At 37.8% G+C, this 21298-nt stretch overlaps 1 protein-coding gene across 3 annotated transcripts in view; it reads right to left on the reverse strand.

The window, feature by feature from the left end:
• Positions 1–6886: 6886 nt before the first annotated feature.
• Positions 6887–21298, reverse strand: part of PKHD1 (PKHD1 ciliary IPT domain containing fibrocystin/polyductin) — a 456881-nt gene continuing 442469 nt past the window's right edge. For all 3 annotated transcript variants that reach the window (XM_032340236.1, XM_032340237.1, XM_032340240.1), the window contains one exon: positions 6887–8384. In XM_032340236.1, the coding sequence (XP_032196127.1) occupies positions 7930–8384 (455 nt within the window). In that variant the 3' untranslated portion in view covers positions 6887–7929. The remainder of the gene's footprint in view (positions 8385–21298) is intronic.

Below are 21298 nucleotides of genomic sequence, written 5' to 3' on the forward strand. Positions count from 1 at the left end.
ATTTCTATACCAGCTTATCTGTGGGCCACACTGGTAGCTCTCAGAGGCTACTTGGATACTTTGCCAGGTGTTCTGCTCCATTTTCAAAGCAGCAATGACACAGACTCCTTCTCGTGTTTGAAATATCTCTGACTTCCTCTTCTACCACCATCCAGAGAAAACTGTCTTTTTTAAAAGGGTGCACACATATATTTCCCTATTTTATTATTTTTTATTATTTTTAAAAGATTTTATTTCTTTATCTGAGAGAGCATAAAAGTGATCACAGAGGGAGAGGGACCACACAGGGAGAGGGAGATACAGACTCACCGCTGAGCAGAGAGGCGGATGCGGGCTTGGTCCCAGGACTCTGTGATCATGACCTGTGCTGAAGGCAGATGCTTAACTGACTGAGCCACTTAGGCACCCCTATGTTTTAAGATTTTAATTATGTATTTGTCAGAGAGAGAGAGAGAGAGAGAGTGCAAGTGGGGAGAGAGGCAGGCAGAGGGAGGAGCAGTGTCCTTGATGAACAAGGAGCCCAATGCAGAACTCGATCCCAGGATCCTGGGCATCATCACCTGAGCCAAAGGCAGATGCTTAACAAACTAAGTCACCTGGGTGTCCAAATTTCCCTATTTTAAGGCCAAGTGATTAGTAAGCCCTATCAAAACTGCAGTATCACTTTTGCCACTTACTTTAATCATGGGTGTGATACCAGATGACTGAGATAATGGAGGCTATTTTAAACTCTGCCTACCATATTGTCATATGTGTGATCCATGGTGCAAGCCCAGGGTAGACAGAATGGTTGCTGAGGTGAGCTGGTGGTTTCTGAGAAGTCTGGAGATCCAGAAGGGTAGCAAGCAATGTATCAAGCCAAAAGATATTTATAAATGTCTTAATCTGTGTCCTTCTTAAGAAAAAAAAAAATTGAAGTTACAATTACTTGGTACCAATCTGAAAGATAATATCAATGCTAGTTTGGAACATTTCTCAGCATTAAGTGCTAGTGGTTATTCTTCCACTAGATTTGATGTGACAAGCAAAGGAGGATTCTGAACAGCCTTTGGAAATGCTGGCGGAGGGCTCAGGGCTGTTTGGACAGAAAGTTCAGTCTTGAACACTCAATGAATGGTCTAGCAAAGGTGGGCATGGTGTGTGGTAGTCACAACATCTTGGACTCATGGACTCTCTAACTATGGAGGAAGGCATCTGGGGATGAGGGGAGGTCAAAATGGAGCTCTCTAGAGCCTAGAGCCTGGGGAAACTTCTTTACTGAGTCTAAAGGCAGTTTTGGCGGGGTGCCATATTTCTTTGATCCAAACTTTATTTGATAGGTGAGGAAATAAGAATATCTAAAGGTCATTTACTCCATGATATCCTATTATATTTATTTAATTAGACTAGTAAAGTGGCATTTAAACATGCCTCAAAAATCTCAACAGAGTAGGATGCTGAAATAATTGTAATATTTACTGATTTTTTTTTTCTAGGCAATATTTTTTCCCCTAATGCCTCATCTCTTCATATATGGTGGGTATCCTTCCATCTAGCCCAATCTAAGTTGAAATCACTTCTACCGTCTTTTTAATATAATTTCACATGTTTAAAATGGTTATTAATTATTCATTCAGGCTTTTGTTTCCTGTGTTCAACAGCATTAATTCATTCTTTGAACAATCCATGATCTGGAGATAAGTAACTCTTCCAGTCCCATTTATATATTTCCCCTTACCTGGAATGTCATCTTTTTAAAAAAATTATTTAAATCCTATTTATTTTCTGAAGTCTCACTTAAATTTTCCTTCCCTTTAAAGCTTTTCTTCCCTTATTTCAAAAATCATTATCCTCTCTTTTCAGTGATTATTCCCAGTATACAAAAAGACTTATATATGGAGAGAATTTTCAAAGTGTTTAAAATAATTGTAGAAAAAAGATCTTATGGTTTTCCAATCATTCCTAAATAGGAACAAAACTCAGACTGGTTTCTGACATCTCTTCTAAAACACTAAAGTCAGAAAACATTGGAATGATGTTTTCCCAGTTTTGTAAAGTTTGTGGTTCAAATACTTTATACACAGCCAAGTTGTCTTATGTGTCTGCAAATCATTTTCTTTCTTTTTTAAAAAAAAGATTTTATTTATTTATTTGACAGAGAAATATCACAAGTAGACAGAGAGGCAGGCAGAGAGAGAGAAGTGGGGGGAAGCAGGCTCCCTGCCGAGCAGAGAGCCCGATGCGGGACTTGATCCCAGGACCCTGAGATCATGACCTGAGCCGAAGGCAGAGGCTTAACCCACTGAGCCACCCAGGCACCCTTCTTCTTTCTTTTTTTTTTTTTTTAATATTTTAATTTATTTATTTGACAGACAGAGATCACAAGTAGGCAGAGAGGCAGGCAGAGAGAGAGAGGAGGAAGCTGGCTCCCTGGTGAGCAGAGAGCCCAACTCGGGGCTCGATCCCAGGACCCTGGGATCATGACCTGAGCCGAAGGCAGAGACTTAACCCACTGAGCCATCTGGGCACCCCTGAAAACCATTTTCTAAGACAAATGGGCTTGGAAAGTTACATCCCACTTATCCGTGTATCAGTTCTCAGTCCTATAATTCAAAAGACTGGGAAGATTCAACTGGATTTTCTTCTTAGGGGAATCACAAGATTTGGAATCAGAAACCCAGCTTTGAACCTTCATCGCACTGCTTACTGAAAAGGTGTCCTCAGTGATGTAAGAGGGAATCAAGGAGAGGAACTATTACAAAAGCCAAGAGAGGAAAGTGATTAAGAAAGAGGATGAGAAAGGTTGGGTTAAATGCTCCTGATATGTCACAAAAGATGTGAATTGTTCTTTAGAACTGGCAATATGAAGGTCACTGGGTTTGCCCCAGGAGCAGTCCCTGTTCTATAGATGGGTCAGAAAGCATCCTGGAATGCCTGGTAGAATGAATGAAAACTAAAAAAGTAATGGAATGTGTGAACAAAACTCTTTTAAACAATGTTGCTGGAATAGGAGTAAAAAAAAAAGTGAGAAAGAGAACTGAAGGGGCCTATAGAATCAAAGAATGTTTTTTCTTTTCCTTTCCTCCCCCACCCTGCCTTTTTTTTTTTTTTTTTAAACTAGAAGCCACTTAACCATGTTGAATAGCCATGGGAATAATCCAGTAGATGGGGAGAGATGGATGTTGTTGAAAGAGAGCTGATAATGGAGGCAGTGACATCCTTAGGAACAGAATGATGACATGTGGAAAAGAATTCTAAAAAGAAAACTTGGTATTACTAGACTTGTAGTCCAAGTTTATAGCACCTCTAGTTGTATAAAGTATAGAAAAACATACAAGATTTTTTATTCATTCCCAAATTTAAGAAAATTTTAGAGCATCTTATTTCTCAGGCCACATCTATGATTTGCAAATTAAAGCCCACAATCTTTTTACTTAAGATTCTATCACAAAACACTGAGTCTCTGGAATCTGCCTTAATAAGGGTGCTGTGATAGCTGCTACCAAGAGTCACCTCTTTGTGTTCAGGTCTTAATACCACGTGGTGTGGGTTTACAATAAATGCTATGGAGCTGGGCTGGAAGAAGTGCACAGTATGGTACTGATCTGAGAGGGAGAGAGGCATACTACTCAATGGGCATTGTCTTGGGTCTGCTCATGACTTAGGGTGAGCATCTGTTTCCACAATAAGAGTGATGGAAAGGTTGCTCTTTTATATTTGAATCTTACTGAGAAATGCTGAGTCCATAGCCATCTTCAGGTCTTCCTTCTAGGCCACTCATACAGATGGGACCTTAGGTAGCATGCCCTGTATGACATTCCAGGGATACAGTGGTAAAAATGCAGATTTGGTGAGCACCCTAGTCTTTGTCCACCAAGGAACATTTCTTTCTTCAGTTGAAGACTTTCCCATCTTTCCCTTTCATTCCTCTTTGGCCCCTCTTTCTGACCCAATCATCATCTCCACCAACTTTTCCTCCTCCTGTATATATAAGTCTTCCATTAAGAGCTAAATGCATTTTCCATAAGCGAGTCCTACTCTTGGAAGAGAAATAAAGAGATTGCTAACTGCCAATCAACCATAAGTTGCAGAAAATATTCTTTAAATTTTATATTAATAGTAAAATGTCTTATAAAAACAATGAAATACAAAAAAGATACAAAATCTGAAATGCAAACCTGCTTCATTCCCTAAAGATAACTATTATTTTCAAAAATTATACACCATCGCTCCATAATTTTTCTATATTTAAGTAAACTAGAGGTAAAAGCATAATATACACATTGCTTTGCAATTTTCTTTTTTTTTTTTAGCCTAATAGTATATCTTGTATAATTTTCTACATCAGTCATTCTACTGGATGGATGCACTGTTACATGAGGACATTTTAGAAAGAATCAGATATAGTCCAGACAAATTTCTAATTTTGCCTTGTACTACTGCAAGAGTTTGACAATTGACAGCAATTTCTTCATCTATAAAGTGTATAGAAGTGGCCATTTCTCATATTTTTCAAAAGGAAATTGACTCTCTTTCCCCTTGTTAAAGCTACTGACTTTGAAATAAAATAGGTAGTGATAATAATAAATGAATCATTATTTTGAGACTGAAATAAGAAAAGAGAAACAATTCTTCAAATCACAGTAAATTCTAGCAAGACCTCCAAATGCATTAAGTCAATCTTCTGTCTCAAAAGATACCAGATTGATGGGCAGAAAATACTCTCTTCTTGAGTTGTTCCAAGCACAGAGAATGCTGGTCTTTTTTCAAGTATAAAAATAACAAATGTTAGAATATTTGTAAACATACAAATCTCCATATTCTACCACTGAAGTGTCATTTAACTTTGTGAAAATGATTTGTCCCTTTTAAAAGATTACATTCAGGAAATGTGATCTGTTTCTCAAATATATCTGCAATTAGTCACGGTGCTATCATGTAGGTTGAAATCAACTGTTCTGCACTCAGTAGTAGAGTAATTCCTTCTGTTTATAGCTCTTTCAAAATTGACACTGAATATATTATAAATTCTGGAAACAAAATATGGAATAAATGCATGAATTTTAAATGACAGAATTAATTAAAATCCTTTACTGTTATTGACATGTACAATTTTATAGAGGCTTGGTTGAATAATATTTGCATGTGATTTACATTCAATTTTCCCCATACTCATCTTTGCATAGAGTTTGCATACATTTCGAAGTATAGTAATTTCATACATTTGGATTTTAGACTGCTGGATGGAAGAGAGCTCTTCACTAAGTAATCCTGGAAAGGTTTGAGCCTCTTGGTTCTCAGTAGCCTCAATGGGAAACAATATGGGCAAATCTACTGTGGGACACAACCCTGGTCAGATTGGATCATCCATCACTCTGACTGAGGGAGACTCAAAGTTCTGTCAAAGTCTGATACCTTCTCTGAACAGAATCCCTCAAACTTGAGAGATGGTGGGAACTACCCTAGTTCTCTGCACCCTTACTTCTTGATTTTAACATCCAGAAATATTTATAAATATTTTTGAACTCTTAAGAATTTTAGTTTGTTTAGTATCTTGAGGGAAACGAATCTACCATGTATAGAAAATCAGAAATGAGAAGCAAGAAGAGTTTCTTTGAAATAACAGAAGAACATGACACTTTTTAATTATTTATTTTAATAAAGAGTAAGCTCTGTCACTGCCGGGAAATATCTTCTGGGCCACCCGTGTTAATGGTCTGAATAAGTTTAAGGGTGGCTGATAGTGGTGCTTTATCTACCAGCTCATCTCCAGACATAAATGAACTAAGAGCTACTGCCTTGGCTTATAGTATTTACCCAGTTCTCCCACTTTCTGAGGAGAAAAAGAGGACTGTCTTAATTATGGATTAGAGGATTCTGACTAGACTCTGAAATTCTATACCACATATTAGAGCCCTGCAAGTTATTCTGGCTATTTCTGGCTGCTCTTAAGGTCCAAAGAGTCCATTTTGGCCTCCAGGATCCCAAGTTGATTAATTATGGGTCAAACTTTCCTTCCAGAAAGATCTGTCTTGTGGCACATGGAAAATTTGTAAGAAGCTAGTAAAGGTTAAAGGAGTAGGAATAGCAGCTGATAAATGGTTGGGTGGAGTAAGATGGAACATGAAGTCTGGGTTGACCTCTAGATGTCCAATCAGAGTGCAGTGATGTCATGTGTTATGTTAGGGCAAGCATGAGGAAAAGTCAGTTTTAAGGCTATGTTAGCTTCACAGTGGCCATAGGATAACCTACTGGCATAACCCACTGGGATATCCTAGTGTGATAACTTCAGTAGGCAGCTAATTCTATGATGTAGAGCTCAGGAAAGAAATCTGGGCTGGAATTTGTGGTGGTAAAAGAAGTCACCAGAGTGAGAGGGAGAATGTATAGACAAATCCACAGCAGTAGTGCTAAGACTGCCATCACTTCCTAATTCTTGAAAGCCTTAACTTCTGAAATGCTGTTGTACAAATACATTACAGATCTCTGATGACTCAATGTATATACTAAGGATTGTAAATAAAATAAATTCATAAACCAGGAAACTAGAAAAAAAGAGATAAAGGACAGGTTATATATAGTGGGGACTAATTAAACTAGAAAAGGCATAATCTGCCCAAACCAAGTTATTTTTTTCTTTGTTATATTTTTAAATACTGTTAGTGCCCAAATAGAACACACACACACATACACACACACACACACACACAAAAGGATTCAGGGAGCCAGTTTGACCTCCGGAGTAAATTTCTATAGGCCAGATTGCCCGTCAATGCCCTTTTTTTTTTTTTTTTTTAAGATTTTATTTATTTACTTGACAGAGAGAGAGACCACAAGTAGGCAGAGAGGCAGGCAGAGAGAGGAAGGGAAGCAGGCTCCCTGCTGAGCAGAGAGCCCGATGCAGGGCTCAATCCCAGTACCCTGGGATCATGACCTGAGCCGAAGGCAGAAGCCTTAACCCACTGAGCCACCCAGGCATCCTGCCATCAATGCCCTTCTTAAACACAGATAGCCTGGACTGAAATTTCTTGGAGAACATTAATTTTGATACTTAATCATTATCTTCCTCAGAATCCAATACTGTGTCACAGAGAAAGTTGCCTCCCTCCTTTCCAGGCGGCTTTAAGGTTTGAGATGTCCATAATACATCTAAAGAGTGGACAAAAGACTGAGAATGTTCCCAAAAACTCTTGGTAGAGCAAGACATACTTTCCCATTGATGCCTTGAGCCATGATGCCTTCCTGCCTGTACCTACTATGGGACTAGTTCCAGAGCATCATTATTTAAAATTCTGCAAAGGAAGCATTTCTTTTCTCTGTTCTAATTCAAAATAGGACAGCCTCTGAATCTCTCAGAGATTGGTAAGTCCTGATTTATATTTAGGGAAAACTGAGAACAAGTTGTTTCTGGAGATTCTCCTCACCTCTGCCATCTTTGTTTTACTCCCTTGGAGTGTAAGTCCTTTTGGATTCAGAGCCAAGGACACAATCAGGCTGCTTAAAGTGTCCAGTTTGAACACTAATGAGCACTCTTCAGATGTTTGAATTAAGTGAAACTGCCTTTAGCATCCTTACCCAACTCGATACCAGTTGACCCTTTACTCTGGTCTTCATTAGAACCCCTCGCACACAGACTGGAGAGGTACATTCAATATAATCTCTTCCCTCCTTCACTAGACAGGCGTACACATTATCTTCTCCAAAAATCAGTGCTCTGAAAAATGAGTTCACTAATAATCTGCTTCAGCCCTTGGTTATCTCTAGTTTCCCCAAATAGTTTTCTTCTAGTCTTAAATTCAACCCAGCTACTAACAGGAAGAACTGTTTAAAAAAAAAAATGTAACTTTGGTCCATGGACAATTGCTTTCTCCAAACGTAACTGTTTTTATATCTTTGTCCTTAATGCAAGTCTCAGCAAAGCCCATGAGCACATCAATTTTCATGTGTCTATCACAGCTGTTCCTGAATAGTTTCCGGGTGTACAGAATGAGGACAAAATTCCTGGGTAGCACCACAAGAGGCTTTCTTCTCTTGAGAAAGCCCCAAGTGGCCTCTTTCCTGGCTCAATGGGGTCTGGCCTTGCATCTGCTCCCTTTCTTGTCTGAGGTCTGGGCAAAGCAGCAATCTCTGATCTTGACCTGCCATTTGGTATCTGACCAACTGCTCTTGGGCCTCCTTCCAGGTCCCAGTCTCTTGAAGGTACACCTGCTGAGCAGGAGAGCCCGGAGCACAGGTGTGACCCTGGGATGTGACGCCAGTAATACTGGGAGCAGGTGCAACCACCTCTTCTCGGCGGCCACCCTCCTCTTGGGCAGCGCGACGGCCCACCTTCCTTCGGGACACTCCGTTCAGGGAATGGTGGGGGAGCTGGTTCAGCCTGTCCACAATGACCTTCATCTTTATCTCTGTGGGAGAAAAGAAGTTAGGGAAGAAATGGATTTAGTTCTCAAATCAGTTAAGGTTAAGAACCCTCACTTGACATACTTCGCATTCCAGAAACGATACTGTCAATTAAAGATTGAGTTGTATCAGTTTATTGATCTACAAATGCATTTTGAAATATATTTTTAACAAAAAAAGCCACTGTATCCCATGCCCAATGTATAATTAATATTAATTATCTAATAAAGATTTGATAGGGGCACCTGAGTGGCTCAGTCAGTTGAGCATCCAACTCTTGACCTCAGCTCAGGCCTTGATTTTAGGGTTTTGAGTTCAAGCCCTGCATTAGGCTTCATTAATAAACAAAGAAACAAACAAATAAATACAAAAACTTGATAATATAATTTCCCCCAAAGAACACCTTTTATGATATGGATAAGTCAACAAGAATTTCTCCTTGTAAGCACAATGGCTTAAATACAAAAACCACACTACAGTCAGATCTTACCAAGCAGGCCAACTCACATTTGTATTGAGAAATTTGAGCTCTAGTGGTGCCTGGGTGACTCAGTTGGTTAAGGGTCTGCCTTTAGGTCCGGTTATGATCTCAGGGTCCTGGGGTTGAGCCCCACGTTGGGATCCCTGCTCAATGGTGTCTACTCCCTGCCTCCCCCTACTCTCTCTCTCTCTCTCAAATAAATAAATTAATAAAATCTTAAAAAAAAAAAGAAATTTGAGCTCTAAAAGCCAGTCTTAATACTATGGTTTTTATGACAAACTCACAATTTGATTATCTTTGATTTTATGACATGAATTTAAACATACGTAGAGATAACATAAACATATCGATAAACATGTATCCATATGAGTGTGTACGTATCGGGTTGTGTAATAGCGGAAGGAGAGAAGGAGCACTAGACTGGAGTAAAAAAATGTTCCCCTTCTGTGACTTTCATCCTGTCTCTTAGCCTCTCTGGACTTCAGTTGTATAATTTCATATTACTCTCAGGTACTACTTTGCAATTTACTAAAATGTATTTCACTTTAGCAGTTTTATTTTGATTACAGTTTTCTTCCCTTGACATTTCATTTGTATTTTATTTTCCTACTCAACGGAATAAATATTCAGCTCAGAAGAGTGCAACATTGGTACTGCCACAGTAAACAGATGATCTGGGCACTTTTGCCCTAATCTGTCCCAATTCTTTGCAGGATGTATTATATAAGCCATAACACTTCCAGCCTTTAAAATGTGATCATGCCATATGTGAATAAGCTAACTAACCTATCATATCATTGGGTAATACATAAAGATGAACTAGAGCTATATAGAGTTCTACTGATGCAGTCAAGTAAAACCTACTAAAACAGATGTTTATGGTATTAAATATATAAGAGATGGTCCCTAGAAGCAACAGAGCAAAAAAGCTAAGAGTACAGGCTGGGAATCAAACAAATGTAGTCAGATATCCGGTTTGGTGTGGATTGTACTTATTTTCCATGTGCTTCAGTTTCCTCATCTGTAAAACAGTTATATTGATGGTACCCACCTCATAGGATTGTTTGAAGGTTAAATAAGATGATTTATGCTAAGAACTACCCAGAATCTACAATGTGGTAGACTGGATAAAAAATAATCACCATAGGGGCACCTGGGTGGTTCAGTGGGTTAAAGCCTCTGCCTTTGGCTCAGGTCATGATCCCAGGGTCCTGAGATGGAGCCCCACATCCCAGGGTCCTGAGCAGGGAGCCTGCTTCCTCCTCTCTCTCTGCCTGCTTTCTCTGTCAAATAAATAAATAAAATCTTTTCAAAAAATAATCACCATAATTCAAATTGCTAATGCTTGGAGAGTTCTCATCCCTGCCAGGCACTGTTCTTAATGCTTTACATTCATTCACTCACTTAATCTTCATAGCCATCCCAGAAGGCTAGTCCCATTATTGTCCTCATTTTACAGATGGAGAAACAAAGGTACAGAGTGTGGAGTTACTTGCCCTAAGTTACAAAGCCTCCAAATAAAGATATGAGATTTTAACTTAGCTAGCCTGGTCTTTACCATCTAACATAATAACTTAATAGGATTCCATATACATCTTTTTTTTTTTTTTTACTCTGTCTACAGTTTATCTTAATAAAAAATGTACCCTAAATTAATAGCCCTGTAGTTATCTTTATCTTACATAGATAGAAACATTATAGAAATTCACATCAAAATGAACAAGCAAGCACCACCAACAAGAGAGACCCCAGATGTCTAACTTGGGATTATCTTTTTCCCCAAGTTTGCTTATATATTTCCATTCTCATCAATTTTTTAAATGTCACCTCTTAGATTTGCATTTATTTGCCAAATATCTTGGTTGCTGAAGGTTTGAGACATTTTTCACTCTGAAGTTTCAAAAGTGCCTCAGATTTAATATCTGTGAAGAATGAAGTTGTCAAGTCCTTCTCACATTCTACCTTTTATTTACCCTCTTTCATTCATGCAATCCCTTTTCAGGTGCTCACACTAGGTTGTAGGAGGACTCATTTGGAGCCTGTAGAGATTCTTCATTGGAGATCTCATCTATTTTCTCACTGGCTTATTAGTTTCTTTCTTTCTCTCTCCCTTTCTCCCGCCCTCCCTCTCTTTCTTCCCTCCCCTTTCTTTCTTTCTTTTTTCCTTTCTTTTCATTCACTCATTCATTCATTCATTCATTTTCTGAGCACCTACTATATGGTAGGCCTAGAAATATAGCAATGAACAAGAAGCAGTCCTAATATCATGTGTTTATGCTCTAGTAGTGGAGACAGACATAAATCAGAAAATGCACAGAGCTTGTATTAGGTCCTACGATAACAAACACCCTGGGAATATGTCCCCTGCTCTCTAGGGGCTCTGGGAAACAGACCTCTAAGCTGATGAAGTTGAGAGCCTTATAGTGAGTGTGTATAGTGAATATGTAAGTAAAATACTAGAGAAGACAAAAGAGGAATTGCTTAACCCTGCCTGAAACGTTAGAAAGACTTCACAAAGGATATGACTCAAGTTTTGAGACATAATATGTTAGAAAGACATTCTAATATACAGGATGGCACATGCAAAACCAAGTCAGTAAAAACAAACAAGATGTGCTGGGGACTCTGAAAATAGCTCCAGACACGGAGAACTGAAGTTGTATATATAGATGTGGATGTAGGGGGAGAGTGGTAAAAAAAAAAAGTTATCATACTTGATAGAGGTCATAAATAAATAAGGGGTCTTGAAAACTCAACTAAGGAATCTGGAATTTATATCACAGAAGATGAGATGGTGGTTTTAGAGTAGAGCAGTGACATATTATTTTCATCTGGGGATGAAGAGCCTTTCTATAATGAAGACAGTGAACTGTGGGGGAGAGAAGGAGGTCAGTTGAAAGACTACTACAATAGTTTGAGCAAAACATAACAAAGAAGAGTAGGCCAGAGTCAAAAATATTGGACAGCCAAGCAGACAGATTCTGAGTGCAAGATGTAACAGTGGTGGGGAAGAGAAGAAGGCTAACATTTATTGAATATCTAGATATGGGTCAGGGACTTAAGAACTATCCCCACTTATAGTTGAGAGATTAGAAAACAGAAGAGATCTTGTAATCTAGAGAAAGCAAAACAGAATATATTTCTATTGCATCAGAAAAAACTACAAAACATTTTTTGGTGCACATGAAAATAAACCAATTGAAAATAAAAATATCCCACTCAGACTGTATTACTGGTGGCTGTCCAACTCCTGGTGGCTGTAGGTGCTAATGAGTTTTTCTTGAAGGAATACTATCAAATAAGGGCATGAATGTATTTTACATCCCCCCCCCAAGAAATTATAGCCTCCTTGAAAACATGGGCTTGCTCTTACTCTGCTTTTATGTTCTACAGAAATTATGTCACTGTTAACTGAACACTGATACTAGTTTCCTTCTCTGTTAAGAAGAATGTTCAAGAAAGTGGGAAGTTTTTTCAGATGACACATATGGAAAAGCATTTCACAGTAACAAAGTCCCTAATTTCACATTCTGGCTAGTGCTCACTGTGTGTGTGTGTATGTGTGTGTGTGTGAACATGTGTATGTGTGCATGTGTATATGTATGTGTGCGTATGTGTGCATATGCATGTGTGTACTCATACATGACCTAGGGCAGGTGGTAAGAATACAAGGACTACTGAACCTATTGAACTTATGTCTGGGTTTACTAAGAAAACTAATTGGCCCTTTGAAGTGCAGTTTTCTTTTAATGATATGGGAAAATTTGGTCTACTATCTTCTAAAACTGTCATGAAAGCAGATGAGTTACAACATGGTTTGGCACCTTGTAAACTATGAAGGACCCTATAGAGCTCAGCTGTTGTGTTGCGGTTGGATTATTACTGCGATGATGATAACTTCAGGAAGAAAAAAAAGAACTATTCATCTGAGTATTTCATAGAAATTTAATGTACATACTGGCTTACAAATTATAAGCATTATTTTCAGAAAGTATACTCTTTTCTAACTTTGGTAACTTCAAGTCTCTATGGCCAGCTGTTCAAGTCTGATTCCTTTAAAGTACTTGATAGACACATAGTGCTCAGTCTGGCTGCACCCTCCTCTGAGCCCAAAAGTCTGAGCTCTTCCCCTAATCACCTCATCTCCCACCTGTAGGAATTATCTTAAAATATCCTAGCCCTGAAATCTTTTTTCATCCTATCTTCCAACACTTTCTGTCTTTTATTCATCTCCCCCAATGCCTTACTTCCTTCAGGAAGTACTTCCTAACTCATGAGTTTCTTATTGTCACAGCACATTATGTATTGAGTGATATAACATTCTATTTCTTATAAACATCAAGGTATCTTGATTTGATTAAAAAACATTTTATTAAATTATAGGGTTTTTTACCAATTAAAAGAAACAAGGTTGTTCAGTTAGTAATGCCCTTATTCATTTGTATTCTAGGACTTGTCTTTTGAAGAGGAACAGACTAATTATTGAAAATAACACTTAAATAGCAATTATAGAGATTATCACATGTTGGGCACTAAATACACATATACATAATTTAATACTTAAAACAACCCCTGAAGTAAGTGCTATTCTCCCTTTTAGAAGGGAGGCCACTGATGTACAAAGAGGCTAAGTAACTTCCCAAGACCACATACAAAGTAGTGACAGATCTTACTTACTTGACAGAATTCAAGATTCTTAGCTCCAGTCTGTACTCTAAGCACTACATAATATTGTGTAGAGTTGAGGATAGAAGTAGGGAGTTAAGAAGAATGTTGGCTTGGATACATGCATGGAAATATGGCATGCATGCAAACGTCTTCTTTTGTGGGCCTTACAGTGAAAACAAAGGTTGAGAACTATCCTAAATTCCTGGGACAGGGGTGGGGGAGGTGGAAGTTTGGGAGGTAAGCGGAGGAAGGGTATGTGGCAACACTGTCATCAACATTTCCCATGCCTGCTTTTCTTATATCTCACTTCCAAATTTCTTAACCACTCTTTGATATGTAATATAAATGCTAATTTATTAACCTGTATATTATCTCCTCTCTCAGTTTCCCAAGAGTTGTTTTGATGTGCATTAGCAGACAATGATCATGTCTGTATCGCACTCTAACAGACAGTATTGGGGAAAAGGGTACCAATTTTCCACGTCATTTTAATCTAATAATGAAGGGGAAGTGATGTGAGGAAAGGGAGAGTAATGACATAATAGAAGTGTATGTGATATAATTTTGATTTGGAGCAGGCAAGTGAGATAAAGAAATCATGTTGTTTACATTGTTTCTGTGATGCATCAATTAATGTTCTGCTGAACTTATGCTATTCCTGTCTTCTCTCTCCTTTCCCACAGTCCTTTTCCCTGGCATATATCTGCTATGGGATATGACCTAACTATGGGATGATACTCTTGCTTAGAGCTATGAGAACTTTCAGGTATCCTTGTTTCCATATGTGATCTTCAGATCCTTCCAGAACCGTTCCTGGACAGCTTAAACTACATTGATTTATGCCTCAATACTTGTTGACTAAAGTTTCTCATTTGACTTGGTCAGCTGCTTCTATCATTAGTTACCTTTCCTTGTATGACAGTCTCATCTTCCTCTTGGGAGGTTGAGTTTCTTCCAGGAAGGAACTTTTTGTGCCATCAACCTCATCTTCCTATTATGCCAAGTCCTATGCCAACTACTGAGTTTGGTGTCATTTCCATAATTACTGCTCCCACCAGGAGGAAAAGACATAGTTTACTGAGATCAGCAAATAGCCAAAGAACAAGAATAATACATTGTTAGATAGAAGCAAACTTTAAAAAGAAGGAAAAAGACTTTGAATGTTTATCCCTTGGTAAAACCAACACCACTTCATAGAAGAGGAATCAAACATGACAAGTCACCTATTCTCAACCCATTGAAGATATTGTTATCTTGTTTTTGAGAGACCATCATTGGAGATCTGTTCCATCTTGTTCTTCAAGTATGCATCTATTCATAAAAGACTAACACAAGCATATCTTTCCTTTGCAGGCCCCAAAACATTTAAAAATCTCCCATGAATTATTTACATGGAAGCTCCAATCAGCAACATACCTGACAGACTCCCTAGTTGAAATGAAAGTGCACTGTGTAAAGGTGCCCAGGGAGCCTGGCTGCTTCCCACTGTGAGGTTATAGACAGAACTAAGTCAGTACACATTATATGTCAGCACTGACATCAGAAGGAATCAGATCCTTTGATCTTGGACCTCCACAGGAAGCTTAGATCTCAGACAAATTAGATAAAAAATGAATTTATAGTAGATACGTGTCCTAAGGCATTCAGCTGAATGTTTGGGTTTTAGGGAAGGAAGAATAGTGAATATCAAAACATATGAATTGGCATGTCTCTCTTCTACCTCCACCTTGTTGGTAAGTCCCCATTAAAATGGAGAGATAAGATATCAAATGGCCCCACCATGACACCTAGAGTCCCATTGGTGGGTTTGATCGAGTTTCAGGAAGAATGGGATAAAATATGGAAACATATATCCCTTTTCTATGAAAAGGAAGACTCGATGGTTTTGGACCTTTTCAGCTAGTGGTTTTGGATCCAATTCATCATAAACAGCTATATCTTTTCCAGCTATCCTTTACCTCTTTTGTTTTCCAAAACTTTCTTGGGCAACAAGTATATGGTGTTCCTGTGACTACTTTAAATTTGTATGGGTACTGCTACTGGCTCCTTTTGTAAGGGGAACATTAGCAATGAATCTCTCCTCCCCCTCCCACCACCCTCACTGCTCATTTTTCCCAGCCTAGTCTCCATGTCCTGCATTCTGTGTCGGATGAACTGGTTTCAGCATAGAAGTTTAAATATAATCACCTGGACCCTGGAGCTGAAGTAGGGTCTGAAACAGACAGAAGGATAGTTGATCAACCAACAGAAAGAATGCACTCCACCTTGGGTTTCTCATTTGTTAATAAGGGCAACAGTCCTGCCCACATATTGAAGAAGGCATATGTAATAATTAAAATTAGTTAATCTAGATTATTTGTTCCTTTAAGTGAAAATTTATCATATATTTTTAATAAGAAATGTATGGGAAATCAGAAAGTATGGAAATTTTAAAAAGTTGAAGGGAAAAATGCATTTAGTCATATATTATATTATGATTGATTTCCATTTTATTTTTTTTAATATTCCAGCAATGGATATGTTTCAGTAAACCTGATTTAACTCATTAATCCATATGGAATTTACTTTGGTGTATTTTTTTTTTTTTTTTTTGAGAGAGAGAGAGAGAGAGAACAAATGCCAGTGAAGGTGGGGAGGGGCAAAGGGAGAATGAAAGAGAGAATCTCAGGCAGAGTCCCTGCTGAGTGTGGAGCCTGACCTGGGGCTCAATCTCACAACCCTGAGATCACGACCTGAGCTGAAACCAAGAGTCGGACACTTGTGACTGAGCCACCCAAGTGCCCCACACTGCTGTATTTTTTGAAGTGTGAACCTAGATTGAGAAGTGTTCTAAATAGTCAAATTTACTAACTCTGTTTATAGACTAACATTTGTTTCCTTTATTTTCATTATTTCTTTTATCATGTTACACTTGTATGTCTAATATTTATATTTAGTTGAATTTTATTTGCACTAATATCTCCAAATATTCTTCTGTCAGTATCACACTGCCTTAAAAGTAGTAAGCTAAATATTATTCCTTTGAGCTACCCATCACTACTGCCATAAAAATCAATTTCTTATAAAAAATTGGCTTTATGTCATTGATCTATACTTTCTTTTTTTAAATTTTTTTTTAAAATTTATTTTCAGCATAACAGTATTCATTGTTTTTGTACCACACCCAGTGCTCCATGCAATCCATGCCCTCTATAATACCCACCACCTGGTACCCCAACCTCCCACCCCCGCCCCTTCAAAACCCTCAGATTGTTTTTCAGAGTCCATAGTCTCTCATGGTGCACCTCCCCTTCCAATTTCCCCCAACTCCCTTCTCCTCTCTATCTCCCCATGTCCTCCATGCTATTTGTTATGCTCCACAAATAAGTGAAACCATATGATAATTGATTCTCTCTGCTTGACTTATTTCATTCAGCATAATCTCTTCCAGTCCTGTCCATGTTGCTACAAAAGTTGGGTATTCATCTTTTCTGACGGAGGCATAATACTTCATAGCGTATATGGACCACATCTTCCTTATCCATTTGTCCGTTGAAGGGCATCTTAGTTCTTTCCACAGTTTGGCGACCGTGGCCATTGCTGCTATAAACATTGGGGTACAGATGGCCCTTCTTTTCACGACATCTGTATCTTCGGCGTAAATACCCAGTAGTGCAATTGCAGGGTCATAGGAAAGTTCTATGTATAATTTCTTGAGGAATCTCCACACTGTTCTCCAAAGAGGCTGCACCAACTTGCATTCCTCCCAACAGTGGAAGAGGGTTTCCCTTTCTCCACATCCCCTCCAACACATGTTGTTTCCTGTCTTGGTAATTTTGGCCATTCTAACTGGTGTAAGGTGATATCTCAATGTGGTTTTAATTTGAATCTCCCTGATGGCTAGTGATGATGAACATTTTTTCATGTGTCTGATAGCCATTTGTATGTCTTCATTGGAGAAGTGTCTGTTCATATCTTCTGCCCATTTTTTGATATGATTGTCTGTTTTGTGTGTGTTGAGTTTGAGGAGTTCTTTATAGATCCTGGATATCAACCTTTTATCTGTACTGTCATTTGCAAATATCTTCTCCCATTCCGTGGGTTGCCTCTTTGTTTTCTTGACTGTTTCCTTTGCTGTGCAGAAGCTTTTGATTTTGAAGAAGTCCCAAAAGTTCATTTTCGCTTTTGTTTCCTTTGCCTTTGGAGACATATCTTGAAAGAAGTTGTTGTGGCTGATATCGAAGAGATTACTGCCTATGTTCTCCTCTAGGATTCTGATGGATTCCTTCTCACATTGAGGCCTTTTATCCATTTTGAGTTTATCTTTGTGTACGGTGTAAGAGAATGGTCAAGTTTCATTCTTCTACATATAGCTGCCCAGTTTTCCCAGCACCATTTATTGAAGAGACTATCTGTATATTTTTTCCTGTTTTGTCGAAAATTATTTGACCATAGAGTTGAAGGTCCATATCTGGGCTCTTTACTCTGTTCCACTGGTCTATATGTCTGTTTTTATGCCAGTACCATGCTGTCTTGGTGATCACAGCTTTGTAGTAAAGCCCCCCATTTTATTTTTGTTTTTCAACATTTCCTTAGCGATTTGGGGTCTCTTCTGATTCCATACACATTTTTGGATTATTTGCTCCAGCTCTTTGAAGAATACCGGTGGAATTTTGATCGGAATAGCATTAAAAATATAGATTGCTCGAGGCAATATAGACATTTTAATAATGTTTATTCTTCCAATCCAAGAGCATGGAATGATCTTCCATCTTTTTGTGTCTTCTTCAATTTCTTTCATGAGTGTTCTGTAGTTCCTTGAATACAGATCCTTTACCTCTTTGATTAGATTTATTCCCAGGTATCTTATGGTTCTTGTTGCTATAGTAAATGGAATCAATTCTCTAATTTCCCTTTCTGTATTTTCATTATTAGTGTATAAGAAAGCCACTGATTTCTGTACATTGATTTTGTATCCTGCCACGTTGCTGAATTGTTGTATGAGTTCTAGTAGTTTGGGGATGCAGCAAAGGCGGTCCTAAGGGGGAAATACATAGCCATCCAAGCATCCCTCAAAAAAATTGAAAAATCCAGAACACACCAGCTGTCTCTACACCTTAAAGAACTGGAGAATCAACAACAAATCAAACCAACTCCACACTAAGGGAAATAATCAAGATTAGAGCTGAGATCAATGAGATAGAAACCAGAGATACGGTAGAACGTATCAATGAAACTAGAAGCTGGTTTTTTGAAAGAATCAATAAGATCGATAAACCATTGGCCACACTAATCCAAAAGAAAAGAGAGAAAGCTCAAATTCATAAAATTATAAATGAAAAGGAAGAGATCACAACAAACACCAAGGAAGTAGAAACAATCATCAGAAGTTATTAGCAACAGTTATATGCCAATAAGCTAAACAACCTATATGAAATAGATGCATTCCTGGAAAACTATAAACCCCCAAAATTGAACCAGGAAGAAATTGACAACCTGAATAGACCAATATCTAGTAACGAGACTGAAGCAGTGATCAAAAACCTCCCAAAAAACAAGAGCCCAGGACCTGATGGATTCCCTGGGGAATTCTACCAAACTTTCAAAGAAGAAATAACACCTATTCTGTTTCAAAAAATTGAAGCAGAAGGAAAACTTCCAGACTCTTTCTATGAAGCCAGCATTACCCTGATCCCCAAACCAGGCAAAGACCCTACCAAAAAGGAGAATTTCAGACCAATATCACTGATGAATATGGATGCTAAGATTCTCAACAAGATCCTAGCAAACAGTACCCAACAGCACATTAAAAAGATTATCCACCATGACCAGGTGGTATTCATCCCTGGGCTACAAGGATGGTTCAACATTCGCAAATCAATCAACGTGATAGAACAAATTGATAAGAGAAGAGAGAAGAACCACATGATCCTCTCAATTGATGCAGAAAAAGCATTTGACAAAATCCAGCATCCCTTCCTGATTAAAATGCTTCAAAGTATAGGGATAGAGGGAACATTCCTGAACTTCATCAAATCTATCTATGAAAGACCCACAGCAAATATCATCCTCAATGGGAAAAAGCTTGCAGCCTTCCCGTTGAGATCAGGAACAAGACAAGGATGCCCACTCTCACCACTCTTGTTCAACATAGTATTAAAGTCCTAGCAACAGCAATCAGACAACAAAGAGAAATAAAAGATATCCAAATCAGTAATGAAGAAGTCAAACTCTCTCTCTTTGCAGATGACATGATTCTTTATATGATCTATATTTTCTGAAGAACTTTAGAATCATCTTATGCTGTTTTATTCAGTATAAAATGAGTATAGCTGCATTTAACCAAAATTAATTTAGGAACTACTGATGTCTTTGTAATATTAGTCAATCTAGTTAGAAACATGTTGCAATTTCTTATGTAATCAAGTCTCCCCTTTAAACAATTCAAAAAGAATATTGTTTATTTTTTATATAAGTCCAATATATCTCTTGTTAAGATTGTTTTCCCAGACAGCATATTTTTTAGTTGCTATTATGCATTTCAGTATGTTTTGTAACTATACCACTGGCTTATACAATATTATTTTTCCATAAACTGACATAATTTTTGAGTAAGCTACTCAAATAACTTATAAATTACAGCAGTTAATGGTTGTAATCTTTTAAGTTACTATTGAACAATTATATCATTTGTGAACCATCACATATTTTCTCTAACATTGCCTTAATTTTGTTTTTATACCTGCATTTCCTAGCATTCTAAAATATATGTTATAAAGTTGTGGTGTATTCATGTGAGTAGTACTGCTTCTAATATTCCATTGTTAAACATGATATTGGATCTTGATTGCAAAGAGCATTGGAACTCCCCATCTTATTTAGCAGGAAGATTCTTATTCCTAGTATTTTAAAAAATATTCCTATTTTTAAAAGTTTTCTTAAGGAATTAAGTGCTAAACTTTATTCATTTTTTATTTTCATTTATTTATTTATTACAATATTTTATTTTCATTTGCTCATATTTTTAAACTAGGAAGTGTTCATATATTTTTAATTATATGACATGGGTATGTTCTTTATTAATAATTTCCAAATATAGTTTTATCTTCTTGGAAACTTGGGACAATCTGTAGTCCTGAGCTGCTTTGGTTTTCCCTACTTCTGGACATCCTGAGACCATCTCTTTTCTCCCTTCTCCCTGTCATTCTTACAGATTTGTACCTATAAAGGTAAACTGACAATCTGTTCTATTTTACATTCACAAAATATACCATCTATAGTGAACAGGACTCTAAAGCGGGAGACATAAATCCCTGAAGTTAATGGTTATACTCACACATCCTTAATATCTTGCCATTTTTACATGTCAATTTTCAATTCCCAACATTGGGTATATGGATTTCATAAAAAAGTAAAAGGTGGTCAGTGGCCAAAGATCGATGTTTGCTCAGGAGAAGGCAACACTGAGTTCTGTAGTGGTAGCTGTCCCATAAAGACAAAGGCAGTAGCAAGGAAAGCAAAATGGCCTTAGAAAACATTTTCTCTGGAAGTAAGAAGTCACATTTTCCCTATTGTTAGGACCCCAAAGATGTATAGTCATTATCTTATTGTTAATTTTGTGAACCCGAATAAACTGTCCACATCTCTTTTAGAAGAGATAAGGGGACTTTTTTATAGCCATTGAAAAACTGCTAGAATCCAGCATTCTCTAAAGAGGGGGAAGGGCGGGAAGGGGTCTCATTTCATCTCTATCTTCATTGTTCACTCAACAACAATAATTATAAGTGGTTT

Source organism: Mustela erminea, chromosome 4 (genome assembly GCF_009829155.1).
Source record: "Mustela erminea isolate mMusErm1 chromosome 4, mMusErm1.Pri, whole genome shotgun sequence".
Taxonomy (NCBI): domain Eukaryota; kingdom Metazoa; phylum Chordata; class Mammalia; order Carnivora; family Mustelidae; genus Mustela; species Mustela erminea.